The sequence below is a fragment of the Rhipicephalus microplus genome, chromosome 3 (assembly GCF_043290135.1).
Source record: "Rhipicephalus microplus isolate Deutch F79 chromosome 3, USDA_Rmic, whole genome shotgun sequence".
Lineage (NCBI taxonomy): Eukaryota > Metazoa > Arthropoda > Arachnida > Ixodida > Ixodidae > Rhipicephalus > Rhipicephalus microplus.
In genome coordinates, this window is record NC_134702.1 from 18,471,904 (window position 1) to 18,486,498 (window position 14,595).

The following is a 14,595-nucleotide window of genomic DNA, read 5'->3' on the forward strand; positions in this document are numbered from 1 at the left end:
GTGGTCGAAGGATTTTTCATCGCTTCAAGATTCTATCTGCCCCTGAGTTCCTATCATGCAATGAAATTGCGCTTAAAATGCACTTAAAAGAAATACGTCGTGTTGGCACTTCTAAATTTATGCAGTAAAACTTTAACAATACAAGCCACAAATAATCTATCTCAGAAATGAACTATAGCATTGACGTGGAATATTTGCTATTAAATCTTATAGAGAACATAATTAAATCATTGTTGAAAGTGAAACTATGATTTGATAAAGTATTGCGAGTTATAGTGTGCCGCTGAATAAGACAATTTGCTTTGTAGAGAGATTGCATTATCTAGATCTCTACTTATTTCATGTGAAATGCACCCTACTTTTACATTTGTTTGCTCAAAACTATCGTAGCATCCACGCTGCCGGTTTAAATGCGATTTCTTTGCATACTGAGAGTATTTCAATCAATCAACCAATCTATCTGTCTGTCTATCTATCTATCTATCTATCTATCTATCTATCTATCTATCTATGTACCGTCTGTATGTGTGTATGTATGTATGTATGTATGTATGTATGTATGTATGTATGTATGTATGTATGTATGTATGTATGTATGTATGTATGTATGTATGTATGTATGTATGTATGTATGTATGTATGTATGTATGTATGTATGTATGTACCGTCTGTATGTATGTATGTATTTATGTATGTATGTATGTATGTATGTATGTATGTATGTATGTATGTATGTATGTATGTATGTATGTATGTATGTATGTATGTATGTCTACTTCAGGAGTGCTCCCGTGATGATGGGGTGAAGCAGTGTGCATCCGTGATCACCCCTTAACTTGTGGTAAACCAAAATTAGTATGGGAGGCTAAGTTGGTTTGTCGAATATGACACACGTCATGACATGAATAATGTCCCAATATCATCACGTACGTCGTCAAGCCTTTTCCGCCAGATGTGTGGCACACACCCGCGGGTGGGTATGTACCTGCAGGTATGCGGGTATGTGCCACAATACCTTTATATCTACCATGTTTATATATACCCGGCAACGACGAGCACAGACATATGGGCAATTTCAGCGCGTGAGCATTAAGAAAAAGCTGACATCAGATGCGTTTGCCCGACGAATGCAATTAGTATATGCCAGGGCCCCAACAGGAATCAAACCCCAGCATTCTACGCGGCAATCAAGCATTTTACCACAATGCTACGCCAAGTCTCCGAACTATTTGTGGAATAAACCTTAATGTTCGTGAAACGTCAACTGGGGTTACAGTGCTGGCTATCCAATTTCATGAAGTTACATGTGTACCCCTATGTTACAGCCGTTATGTCAAGTTTTTAAGTACCATCCGCTGAAGATTATTTATGTAGCAGTGTCCAGGCCTGCCATCCTCGCGAGCACCAGTGCTTCATATGAACTTACCGCTTCTGGTGTTGCTAATATTCGTGTTGTTGTTGGGATCGTTACACAACTGTAAACAACTGGCTATATAATACATGTAGGGAATACAGGCTCAATTTGCACAGTGCCCGTTTCCGCCCTAGCGGAGAGAATGCAAAGCACAGGTCGCTCGGACCGGCCCCGCTTGCTGGGTTTTTGCCATTGCACGCACGGAAAACGTGTTCCTTGATGCGTTCACGTCGCATTTTGCGCGCTATGGGTGCCGCTCCTTCGTTATCCTGGAAGGCAGGCATGCACTATACTGCTGTTTGTGAGCTGCTACAAAAGCTGAAACATGACAAAGGCCTGAACACTTCCCGTCAAGGTCTACCATTTTCTATGCGAGCACTGCGAGAAGCAAAGGCGTCAAGAGTGGATTACGGCAGTTCACCGACACTCCGCGTTCTCGTTACTTTGAAAATTTTTCGTTATGCACAGTACTACAAACTATTAATTAACTGAAAGAAACGCGATGGCCGGATTCATAATAAAAGAAAGCGCGTTTGTAAACTGAAACTATAACAAATAGACAGCCATGTAAATTTCGCGATTGCGGATTGGCTTTCCGAGATAACCATTGTTTGTGCGAAAGCGGCGAAGCTTGCTAGCCTAATACACTTAAAATACTGCCATGTGAACCCTGCATCTGGAGTCTCACAGACTTACCTCCTAATAAACTTATTCAGCTGATGGCTGTAGACTTCTCGTCACCACTCAGTGTAAACAGATTTATGCTGTGGGGTCGTGCTGAGCGTTTATACTGGCAGGTCTTGCAAGCAACGCCCACCGATAAGTTAGCATGATAAAGTGTTGTGATGTAATACGATCGAAGTCGTGAGTTCGATTCCCACATACACCAGCTGCATTTCCACGGGAGTGAAACGAAGTAACAGTGCGCTCAGTTTTGGTGCAATAATGATAGACAGGGCGTGTTGGTGTTGCATATTTCAAGCGTACGGTGGTATGATGCTCAATGAAAACAGAAGTGACGCTCGATGTCTGTGCACTCTCTGTCAGTTGTCGTCCCGCCGTATACACTTCAAATAGATGTAGGTGCACTTAAAAAAACGCTCAGGTGGCCGGAATCAATCTGAAGTCTAACACTACGGCGTGCCTCCTAATGATATGATGGTTTCGGCACGTAAAATATTATATCCTTGCATGCGCCCGAGCCGCCGGCGGTATACAGCTGCTGCTATGAAAATGGGTTGAAAAAGGAACCAAGGCAGATAAAAACTTCGATGGTTTCGCGATTTTTTAACGCGATTGTAAGGGGCTAATCTTGGTATAACAAAAACATGCTCCATCCTAGCGAATATTGTATAATATGACGAATACCAAGCAAGCTGTCAAAACTGCCAAATCGACATTCGGATCAGTGAACACGCTGCATGATCAGGCGTGGATATTATCTGAAATGAAACATGGGCTGAAAAAACATGCATGGCTGAAGGGGACATTTGTTAGTAACAACTTTATTGGAAGTCCGGCAGAGCTTTCGACGACCGGCCTTAGGTCTCCCGCGTGGGGACGTCAAGACCTTGCATGACCGCCGCCTCGGGGGCCTGCTGGACGGGCCAGAGTTGGTCACCGAGGCTGGGACTGCACAGGGCAGCGGCCAACCGCGGCGGAAGGGTTCCGGATTTAGCACCTTGCGGATTTCTAGCGCAGTCCTAGAGCATGTGATTTAATGTGGCAACCTCACTATGGCATATCTTGCATATATTCGTCGGATATATATTGGGGTATAGTCTGTTAAACAGTGGTGTGTTGGGATACGTGTGCGTCTGCAGCTGTCGTAGAGCCTTCACCTGCATCCTGTTCAGCTGCTCACTGGGTGGAGGAAAAATTCGGTGGGCCAGGTAGAAGGCCTTGGACATAGAATACCTTTTTTGTGCGCATCATTGTGCTTTCAAAGGAGCTGAAAAAACATTCAAGGTGTCATTGAACTTACGATACGACCTTGTTAATATCCGATGAGAACCCCAGGAAAAGTGAAACAGTTATGAAACTGAACACACCGCATTGAAATGGTGCCAAAGACTCAACAGGGCAGACGTTAGTTTAGTCTCTTCAGAGTGACCTCCTAATAAATTGAAAGCCGCGTGACAAACTTGGGATTCAAGCAATAGAAATCCGAACGCTATACACAAATGCACGCGAAAGCGTGATTGTGGTTTGCCGACAGCTCCGAGAAGACACGAATGCCGCAGCAAATGCGCGTTTCACTGGTAACATACATACAGAATTCGCACCGTCACCTCACTTTTAATGTCATTCAAAGGCGGAGGTTCACCATCGGCATGTACATAGCACTCGCTCAAAGACATGGTGCTTGACTATCTTGATCCCCCAAAGGTTGCCCATGAATTGCTCTCGGCTCTAAGATTCACACCATGAAAACGTTTTTACAATCTTTTTAAACCTACGAAGAGAGTCACAGGTGACGCTGCACGTTCAGGGTAACCAGACAATAGAGAGTTTTAATTTAGCGCGTGCAAGGCGATATGTGTGCAACGGCTAGCGCGCTACGTACGTTACAGCTGAGGCTGCTTCCTACAGTATTAGTTCAGCGCACGCGACAACGGACACATGGACAGCGCCTAATCGTCAACACCTTCGTCTTGGAGTGTTACTTGGAGCTATCTAGTGATTAAGCAATAAACTACAATCACCAGCTCATGGCCTCCGAGATTGCGGGTGCGTGTCGGGTTTCTCTCCGGCCATAGAGTTTCATACAATGATATTGTATGAAACTATGTGTTTCCGGCCATCCCAATAGCACGGAGAGCGCGTGTTTCCACAGGTAAGCGTGGCCCGCCCTTTTCTCCGCACCGCAGCGCTTTTTCTTTCGGTCGAAAATGCTGCCACGCTGTTGGCGAAGCTGCTATATGTGGTGACAAAAAAAAATGATTTTGTACTTTCATATAACTTTGCGTTCGTTCGGGTCGGGTCAAGGAGTACAAGAGGCAAAGTCAATGCCAGGCCACTTTATTTTCAAATAGGGTTTTTATTTCGCTGTAGATTGGCGCCCCCTATAATAAAGCAGTTAAAATTTCGATGCCTCTGAAAGAAATCAGCATGTGCTCGAAACTGTACTACAAAGTTTTCGGGCTGTATAGTAGGGGGGCAGGGCACTGGCGAAAAATAAAGAAAAATGGCCAGAAGAGTGCGAGGTCAGAAGAATGCCGCGTTCGATGTCTATGGATTACTTTCAAATGCGAAGCATTCCTTAGCAAGCTTCGGTTACCCTGAGCGTATCTATCTATCTATCTATCTATCTATCTATCTATCTATCTATCTATCTATCTATCTATCTATCTATCTATCTATCTATCTATCTATCTATCTATCTATCTATCTATCTATCTGTCTGTCTGTCTGTCTGTCTGTCTGTCTGTCTGTCTGTCTGTCTGTCTGTCTGTCTGTCTGTCTGTCTGTCTGTCTGTCTGTCTGTCTGTCTGTCTGTCTGTCTGTCTGTCTGTCTGTCTGTCTGTCTGTCTAGCGACCTACGATTTTAGCTCTCCTGGTGGTTTCCATAATGGCATAACATGACTGTATGATGAGCATAAGTGACTAGTCGTAATATGCAAGTCATGGCATGTATGTCATGAATGTCATGATTTACGTTTCATGGTCTTACTGCTCTTGTGGTGCTTTTGGCCACATGACATGTTGCAAAACTGGTATGGCGTGACGGGCTACATGCTGAACAAAAGTGACACGTCCAAAGAGGATAATCATGACATGCGTGTCATGTAACAAAGTAACTACATGCCACACTCATGATGCACTCACGGCCGTTTCGCTAGCTTCACATATATCAAATTTGGCATTGCGTGGCGTGAATGGACGACGAAGGTAAATTACATGTCCAAGAGAGAGAGAGAGAGAGAGAAGTAAACAAAAAGAAAGAGACAGGGAGGTTAACCTAGAAGAACTGGTTCGCTACCCTGTACATGGGGGAAGAAAAGGGTTGGAAAGAGGATAGAGATAGAGAGATATAAAATAAATTAGAAAAATATTCACATGCACACACATTCAGGGAGTTCCGATCACAGTCGTTTAGACAGGCCGTTTGAATGCAAGAAGCGTAGGAGCGCCTTCACAGCCTTCTTCTGCGACATGAAGTCCTGTCGGTAGCGCAGGATTCTATCTTCCGAAAGAGTCTGGTTGTCCAGTTCATCTAGTACAGTGCAGGGTGACTGTCTTTGCGTGCAGTATTGTGGGCATTCACACAGAATGTGCCAAGTTGTTTCGTCACTGCCGCAATGGTCGCATGCAGCAGTGTCAGCCATTCTTATGCGGAACGCGTACGCATTGGTAAATGCGACGCCCAACCATAATCTGCACAGCATAGTAGCGTCTCGTCGGCGTAATTCTCAAGGAATTCGAAGACTGATAGTTGGGTCTAAGGTATACATAACCGTACATGGATGAAATATGACTCGTTTCATTGTGACGTGGTGCGCTTGCAAGCAAGCATGCGGTGTTTCCGTGGAACGTCAGCTCTGGAGAGCGGAATCGATATGATCGCTTTCAGTATGGGCAGAACGGGCAGCTCGATCGGCCCGTTCATTGCCAATTATTCCACAATGACTTGAAAGCCATTGAAAGGCTATTTTATGTCCTTTCTCAATGAATTGGTGAGTCTTTTCTGCAATCTCGAATACCAGCAGTTCGCACGGGCCGTGGCATAAAGCTGATAGAAGGTATTGCAGTGCCGCCTTTGAGTCACTGAAAATTGTCCATTTTCATGGCTGTTGATCGCTGATGAACTGCAATGCGCAGGAAGAGCTGTGAGTTCTGCTCCCGTAGATGTCGTAAGGTGGGAGGTCTTGAATGTTCTTGTCGTGTCTTTTATTGGTATAACAAATGATGCCGTTGAACTCTTGTGTAAAACAGAGCCATCGGTGTATACGTGTATACAGCCTTGATACGTGTCGTATAACAAGAGTAGAGCAAGCTGCCTAAGAGCAGGTGACGACGTATCTGCCTTTTTCTGGATGCCAGGTATGCCTGATATTAGCCTGAGTCAGGCACCAAGGAGGAGTCGAAGGCCTGGCGGCGGGTGTGAAGCATGTTGGCAACAATAACACACATAGATTGAGGTTGAGGCAGAGGCTCGCACTTGTCGAGCTTGGGCCAGTGGGTCTGGGTATCTGCCTTGCGCACGATAGGGCAAGGTTATGACTTGGCTGTACTCGAATGAGCTCACACTGGGTCAACACCTGGCCCAGACCAACTGCAGGGATCCACTTTTTTTTTTTTCACTAAACAGGATCTTCTGTATTCTTCACGTGTGCCTATCAACACACTTATATAGTTGCATGAGATATGAAAGCTGCCGTGCGACTGTTGACTTGCCTAACATCCCAGGGGCCTAGTTGCATGAACAGTTCAAATCAAGATTCTGCAATCTTCTCTCCCTCGTTGCCTGTTGCATGCTACAACAATCAGCCATGAGACGAAATGTACACCTTTAATTTCTCTGAGTTTTGAGCCCCTCCTTCGTTGCAATCCAAGTGTATTCTCCGTGGGCTTTTGTCTGCGCAGCCGGTTACAGAATTACTTGGGAAAATATGTTACAGCTGGTGCTAGGCACTGTTTCATTTAAACAGCTTCTCCAGGCGGGAGTGATCGCTGCTTAAGGAACAGCAAAAAGAGTGTGTGAAGCTTGCGTAATACCACCTTCTTCTCGAAAGTGTATTCTGGGACGCGGAACTGCTGTAGTTCTTGGTTGTGGCTCACGTGATAACCTTCAAATAGGGATTTACGGTACACTTTAAACATTCCTGGCTAACAGCCTTGACCGATCAGAGTGCACAGCGCTGTCTGTAGCCTCTTATTACACTAAGGAAGACTGTCAGCCGGCCTGCTCATTAACAACTACAAACGATGCTTCGTCGTGACAGCAAAGTTTCTTACACACACTGGACAGACTTTTAGTCTGGCTGAGGCACCACTGGCCTACTTTTTAAACTCCTCACCAGATACTCCATTCCCTAGCACATCAACGAGACATGTCTTCAGTAAACCAGGTCTTGGAAACTGTCAGTTGACTAAATATGTCGTAGATGTGACACCGCATGTCCAAAGCCTCTAACTTTATGACAACATAACTGTCCTCTTGTCCCTTTGCATTGTCAGAATGCATCCACTTTCTCCAGAGGCATTTGCATTTACATACAACTGCCTCGCCAGAGATACCCCATGGGCACATACCATCTTCATTGCCTCACTGGTGAACACATGCTCATTAGATTGTGCCAGTCTAAACAAATGCTCAGTTTAGACAGGCACGTTCTAGATATGAAAGTCAACCGAATTTTATTACAATTGTTCCAGGCATTCACTAAGTGAAATTTTTTGGAAGCGGTGATTAGGAGTGCTAAAAGTATTGAGCACAGAATTTGATTAGAAAGCAATACAACAAGAAAGTCTATTTTCTGCTGCTAACAGCAACGTACATCACATGTGACATGGTGGCAGCATTAAGTCAGTCACACTGAAGTTGATAAAAAGAAAAACATACAGTGCATCATCAATGCATGTACTTGTACGAAACAAAGTTCCCACTCAGTTTGTTTCAAACAAGTGTACGCATCCATGATGCACTGTTTCTTGAGTGCACACTGAGTTGAAGATGTCCTGCAAGAATATTTTACAAGCTGAGTTTCACGTGGCAACATCTTCCTTGCATAATCCTGAAGTATTTGCAAAAAGAATGAGCAAGGTTGGCACTAGCAAACAAGCGCTGGCAAACATAAAAATTAAAAATGAAAGGAGAGGACAATTACTGGCATACCTTGTGATATTTCATTCGCATAGCATGGTGGTTTTCTCCTTCCAGTGAAAATGCAGCTGACATAATGTGGTACCAAAGCATACGTTGCCACCACCACAGTTTTTTGAAGAAATCATTATGAGTTACAGTAACCACATAGGCCGTAACACTAGAATCTGAGCACTACAGTGACTTCAGCAGATATTATGACTAGAATGCGGGTACCCACAAGAAAGTAAATAGTTTTGTCCTAATGTAGAAATGCAATGTAAGATTTCACTTTGCGTAGGATGTTGGTCAATACTACTTGTGTTGGTTGCGCATGAAAGCAAACTGTTTCGCATAAATGTACATCTTTTTTGCTCCTCAGGAAGCATAAAATACCCTTCTATTCTTATCATCATAATAATATGCACACCGCAAGGGTGCACAAGAAATTATTTATTTTGGGCCAATGAATACTCTCACTTGAATATGTCACGTGTGTTGCCAGAAATTATTTAGATTGAAATGCTTTGATTTTGTCACCTTTACTGAAAACATGCAAGAAAAGCAGCATGCATCATTTGAAACACATGGTTCCTTTGGAGGGTACAGCATAATGCATAATTTTGAAGGAATGCAAGCTTGTTAATGTTTGTGAAATAATAAATTGCTTTGTGTAACATGAGACAACAAAGCAATGCAAATAAGTTCTGTGGGAACCTGCAAGGGGGCAGAAGAGTTCAGAAAGGGAAACTAGACAATCACCCATTTGTGGCACGAGGCCACAATGGGGCGGTCGCTCTACCAATGCGACAGTAAAGTGACAGGTAGCAGAAAACAAAGGCATACAGGGGTGGCGCATAGATTTTTTTACTATGGGGGGTCACCCATGATACGCGAATTCCTTCAGGTGGCAGGGACGCAGAGAACTTGTGTGCTGCGTTTCACTATGCTTCCTTTTGTGGTGGCAGGGGGGGGGGGGGGGGCAGGTGGAAATTTTCAAAGGTCTCCAGCCTCCTACAACCTCCCCACCACTGCTGGCGCTGCCTCTAGACGTGTACTTACTGAATGGCTGGCAATTGTTGGTTATTAGTAACCCCCTCTGCAATTTTCTGGGAGCCAGTTTTCCATGCAAAAACGTCACTGCACGAGAATTGTTAAAGTTGAACTCACCATGTAAGTGGCAACATATGCTGTTTACACTTGCATTGAACCACTTTAATTGTTTCGAACCAAAAACTGGTATAGCAATTGACAATGTGGTTGCAGACGCACTTCCAAAAACATAACTTCAGTTGTGGTACTGCTGGTGCAGTGTGATGTTCTACATTTGAACGTTTTGCTCTAAATTGGCTACATATATTTTTTGGCTTGGGTTCAGGCGGGTTTTGAGAAAACTGATTTGGATTGATTCTTACTAAAAATTACTCAATGGGTACAGTTTTTTTATTGGTGTTTGATGCGACACCATGGTGCTACTACAAATAATGAATGGGCAAATATGTTGCAAAGAAGGCATCTTACAACATGCATGCCGACTAGCGTGAGCATGACGTGCACAGTGTCATCCTCGACGACCCACTTAAGGTTGTTTTCTGTGCAATAAGTTACGATTCTCGTGATTTGTCAGGCTTAGTGCTTAAAAGCTCGTGTTTGGACATAGCTGAGGTTTTATTTTGAGGAAATCAGGAGCAGAAAGGGGGCAATATAATCACTATGTACATACAAATGTGAGTGTACATGATCTCGCACATTCAAACTGAATCAATTTTTTAGGTGTTTCAAACGTATCGTTTAGCTTGTTTGTGGTCTGTAGCATAGGCAATATGAGAAGGAATGACGCATTACTTCTGATGTGTGGATTTGCATTGAGTATGTGAATGCACAATCAATTGACCTTCAGCCCAATGGCTTCGCTGCTGTGGCTTTATAACAACACAGAGTCTTAAATTGTTGGTATAGTGCTGATGGGGCTGTTTCCATAATACTTGTTTATATGAATAGCTTACTGTAAAACATGCTCACAGTATCACATTTGCATGCAACATATTCTGCACTGTTTTAAAGGGGTACCCAAGAACTCTGAGTCTGTACTACAACCCAAGAACAATTTGACATGTTTTCGTGCGTACCCTATGCTATATCCTGTGTAAGCTGCTAACAAACTACCTTGTGTAATGCAACCGCTATGGTCTTTCATTAGAGGATGCAAAAGTTATTCAGACAAAATAATGAATTAATTGTCCATAACTTGCAGCAGTTCACAATTACTATGCTAGCACATGTGACTCAATGTTCCATCCTATGTCGGTTGTTGCAAGCTTTCATCTCATTGTCCATTTAAGCAGCTTGCTAGAAGGAATGCACGTGTGCTAGAAGGTAAACCTTTTTTTCTATGACACCACTGAACCCATTTGAAATTTTGATCAGTGTATTATCTTGGTTTAGTTTAGAATAAAATACAGATACTGGGCAGCTTTACGTGTCATTTCGTTTTATATTTTTAGCAAGTGCTGACCTTTTCACACTTTATCACTGTGCTAAAAATTTTTAAATAAAATGTAGTGGCAGATGGTCAGCCACCAGGACCTTGTTTTGTAGGTTTCAGTGCCCCCTCTACACTTGTAAAGATTTATACTCAATAAATGCATGAATGAAATTTGGCACTATGCATCACCACAGTGAGAAGAAGAAGTAACACAGGTGGATTTTTATCTATTGTTATTTGTTCTCACTGTGGTGACATTAAAAAAATAATTAAAATCAATATTTAATTTGTATAAGGATGCTGTTATAGTCTGGTTCAAGACAAGGAAAGACCACGGGCAAGATATAAATTTGCTGCAAATAAAATCACACCTTTTTTTCAAAAACGTGGTTTTTCTGAAGCAAAATTTTCTAATGAGACAACACCTACAGATAGAGTATATCACATATTACAAAAGTAATAACAGTGCAAGTAATAATCTTCTTGGGGTGTTCATGAGTATGTTGAGCCATTCATGTTCTGCTCTTTGGCAACAGACTGTCACAGACAGACAAAATGTCTCATCAGAGTGACTCAAGAAGGGCTTGCAATCTTCTGGTGATGCTTCTGTATTACACGAGCAATATAAAAGACGCTCACTTCATGTTATCAGCAGAAAACAATTAGTGATCTACCCACTTCATTTACACTACTACAATAGGTGACAGAAAGAAACGGCTCGATGGGCTAGTACAGCATTACTGATATTTGATTTTGGAATGATACAACAAAAACATTAGCATGCCAATGCCCCATTCCAACTCCACTTGTCACATTATGTTCCCCCTGTAGTCAGTAGAAAGAAGCTATGCATACACATCTTATGCTTAGTAGGGCAAGGCATACAACGTTGATGCCGCCCAGTGGCAAAGCCAGGGGTTGGCACACCGGGTTCACACCCTCCTCCCTTTTTCGAATATTTTACCCCCGTATTATACATAGTGCGAAATGACGCTCGATCACATCCACGGACCGGGCCCCACTTAAGATCATAGTGGTGCTACTCCTCCAATTACCCGTCCACAAAAAATATTTAAAAAAATTGCCTACGCCCCTGTGGCAGCCCACACACGTTCTGGTGCTCACTTCAGTGTTTTCAATCGGTGCCATGACCATGTGTACGCATAATGTGAAGGCACATATTACATACACATTTAGAATACAATGAATAGAAGGAAGGCAGGAGCGGGGTATCGAGTGACCAGTTTTTGCTAGAAAGGCGGCGAAACGCGTGCGACGCAGCGCCCCCTGGTCGAGGCTGGGAGGCATATGCGGTGGTTGAAAGTGTATTCGTGCGTGCGCTTGTACATATCTCCAATGACACTTCGTAATGTTTCGCACAATGAAGAAATTACAACACAGTCACGTTCTGTCTGCATGCTTCGCATAACATTGACTCCCAAAGTACATGGAATCTGCCGAATTTTTGTCATTGAAACGTATTAAGAAAACGCGTACAGCATTAACATGCGCAGCAAAAGTATGTTATCAATAGAGATAAATATTAGGAAACCATGAAGGTTCAAGTGTGCTATATGAGCGGAAAGGTAGGAAAAGACAACTCACCGCATCGCCCAAAATGTTGATGAAACTCGAAAGCGTCATATTGGTTGTAGTCATCGGGGCTTGGGAAGCAAACTGAAAAAATAAATGGCACAAAAAAGAGAAGAAAGGTCACCTTTGTATACGTCTATGACACAAGCGCTCTAGGCGTTACCCTTGCTATAATTAGCGTACCATCTTGCATCATATAATTTTTCCGAAACAATTAACAAATTCAAAGTTTTTTTTGCGTATTGCAAGCACTTTTGGCATCTATCTGCGTATCTATCTATCTGCCTATTTCTGGGTGTTCCCGTAATCACCCCCTTAACTTGGAGTAAACTAAAATTAGTATGGCAGGATAAAATAATTTGACAAATATGACTCAGTGGTCATGATATAGATATTGTCCCGATCCCGTCGCGTGCGTCGTCGAGCCGTTTCCGTCAGATGTGTGGCGCATACCCGCCGTTAGGTATGTGCCACTGGTATGCGGGTATGTGCCACAGGTGATTGACACTCCATATCTATACCCGAGAACGGTGAAAACACACCTAGGTAATTTTAACGCGGGAGCGTTACACAAAACCTGACATCGGCTGTGTTGACCCAACGGATGTAAAAACGAAACGTCAGGGTCCCGGCAGGAATCGAACCCTAGCATTCTGCGTGGCAACCAAGTATTTTACCGCTGAGCAACGCCAGATATCACAACTGCTTTTCAAACAGACTGTTATGTTCGTGAAGCGTGAATTACGAATGCAATGATGGCTTTCCGGTAAAAAAAAAATGCTGTGCGAGTTGGTGTGTATCCATGACGTAATGTTTTTTAGCGTGCATAAAAAACTGGACAAGAAAGAGACAGACAAGCGCTAAAACAGACTAGCGCTTTTTTGTCCAGTTTTTTCTGTGCGCTAAAAAGTTATATCATCCATGGATGGCTATCCGAGTTTATAAGCATCGCATATGTCCTCCAACTATACTAGATAGCCGTCACATGGGGTTAAAATAAACTTCATTAAGCGCTATGCAATGAAAATTATTGACAATTCATATCAACCAAGAAACGGTGCGAACAGACATTGCTAATTTTTGTTCAAGAACGTTAAGAAAAATCGGTGCCTCTTCACAAAGTGAATGCGACAAGTGGGCGAAGCTATAGGTCCTAATGCCTATAATGTCTACGTTGAAGTCGCCCACTAGTATAAAGGACGGACAGAGGACGGAACGACGCATGAATGGACGGACAGGTGGACGTATGATGCGCAAATGGACGCGCGTACGGATGGACGGACGGTGCGGTTGATCACGTGTTGTGATGCTGTGTAGTTGATTACACATAAAGTCGATTGTTCACACATATGTTTTCGTTTTTCGTTCAGTTTCGGTTTGGGCTTGGGGGGCGTGACGGACCCAATCGTCAGGCGAGTCGCCAGTCGCGTTCGTGGCCCACCCGCAAAAAAGTCGAAATAGCGGCCGCGTGTGCGGCCTGCAAGCGCTGGTTTCGAGGCTACGGTGTCGCTGCGATTGTGCGTTGTGGTTTGCAGGAGGAGGGCGTTGGGTTTGCAGGAGGCTTTGCAGGAACGCTATTCTAAAGCTCATGTGTCACCCGCTATGCCAGTGACACCCGCAGCGCCTGCAAACGTTATTCTAAAGCTCCCTATTGACATCGTTATGCAACAGTAAACATGTGACTGTTTAATGTATGCCTGTGCATACAACATGTGTACATATCTATAGCGTCATTTTGTAAAGTTACGATCAATAAAGAATACAACGCAGTCAGCTTTCCCCCCCCCCCCCCCCGTATGCTTTGCATAACGTCGATTCCCAAGGTGCGTGGAATTCTCCGAATTTACTGTTTGTAACCATAGCAACGTTATTTTACGAGCGTTACGAAGTATCTGAGCGTCCGCAAAAAAAAAAAAAAAACGCCACAGGAGTCTTGAGCGCGTCCGCTCGGCGCTGTTGCCATGCCGCGTTGATTCAATGAACATTAAAACAGGAAAAAAAAATTGGCAGCATATCCACGGAGTGAATGATGGAGAGTAGGGCGAAGCATCCGTCCGTCCATTCGTTTTTGCTTCCGTCCGTCCATGCGTTCATCCGCCCGTCCGTGCGTGCGTCTGTTCGTGTGTCCATCCCTGCGTTCGTCCATGCATCCGCCCCTGCGTCCGTTCATGCGTCTATCCATGCATCTGTATGTGTGTCCGTTCGTCCATCTATTCAACACTCCAAGTACCACCATCTCGAATCTTTTCATCATATATTCCCCATATAGAAGCACCGCCACCCAGCGGGCATTCCAAG

General features: G+C 43.7%; 1 protein-coding gene across 1 annotated transcript in view; it reads right to left on the reverse strand.

Moving 5' to 3' along the window:
* Positions 1–14,595, reverse strand: part of LOC142803616 (neprilysin-like) — a 128,276-nt gene that overhangs the window by 59,057 nt on the left and 54,624 nt on the right. The window contains exon 8 of the mRNA XM_075888995.1: positions 12,310–12,381. Coding sequence (XP_075745110.1) covers positions 12,310–12,381 — 72 coding nt within the window. The remainder of the gene's footprint in view (positions 1–12,309; positions 12,382–14,595) is intronic.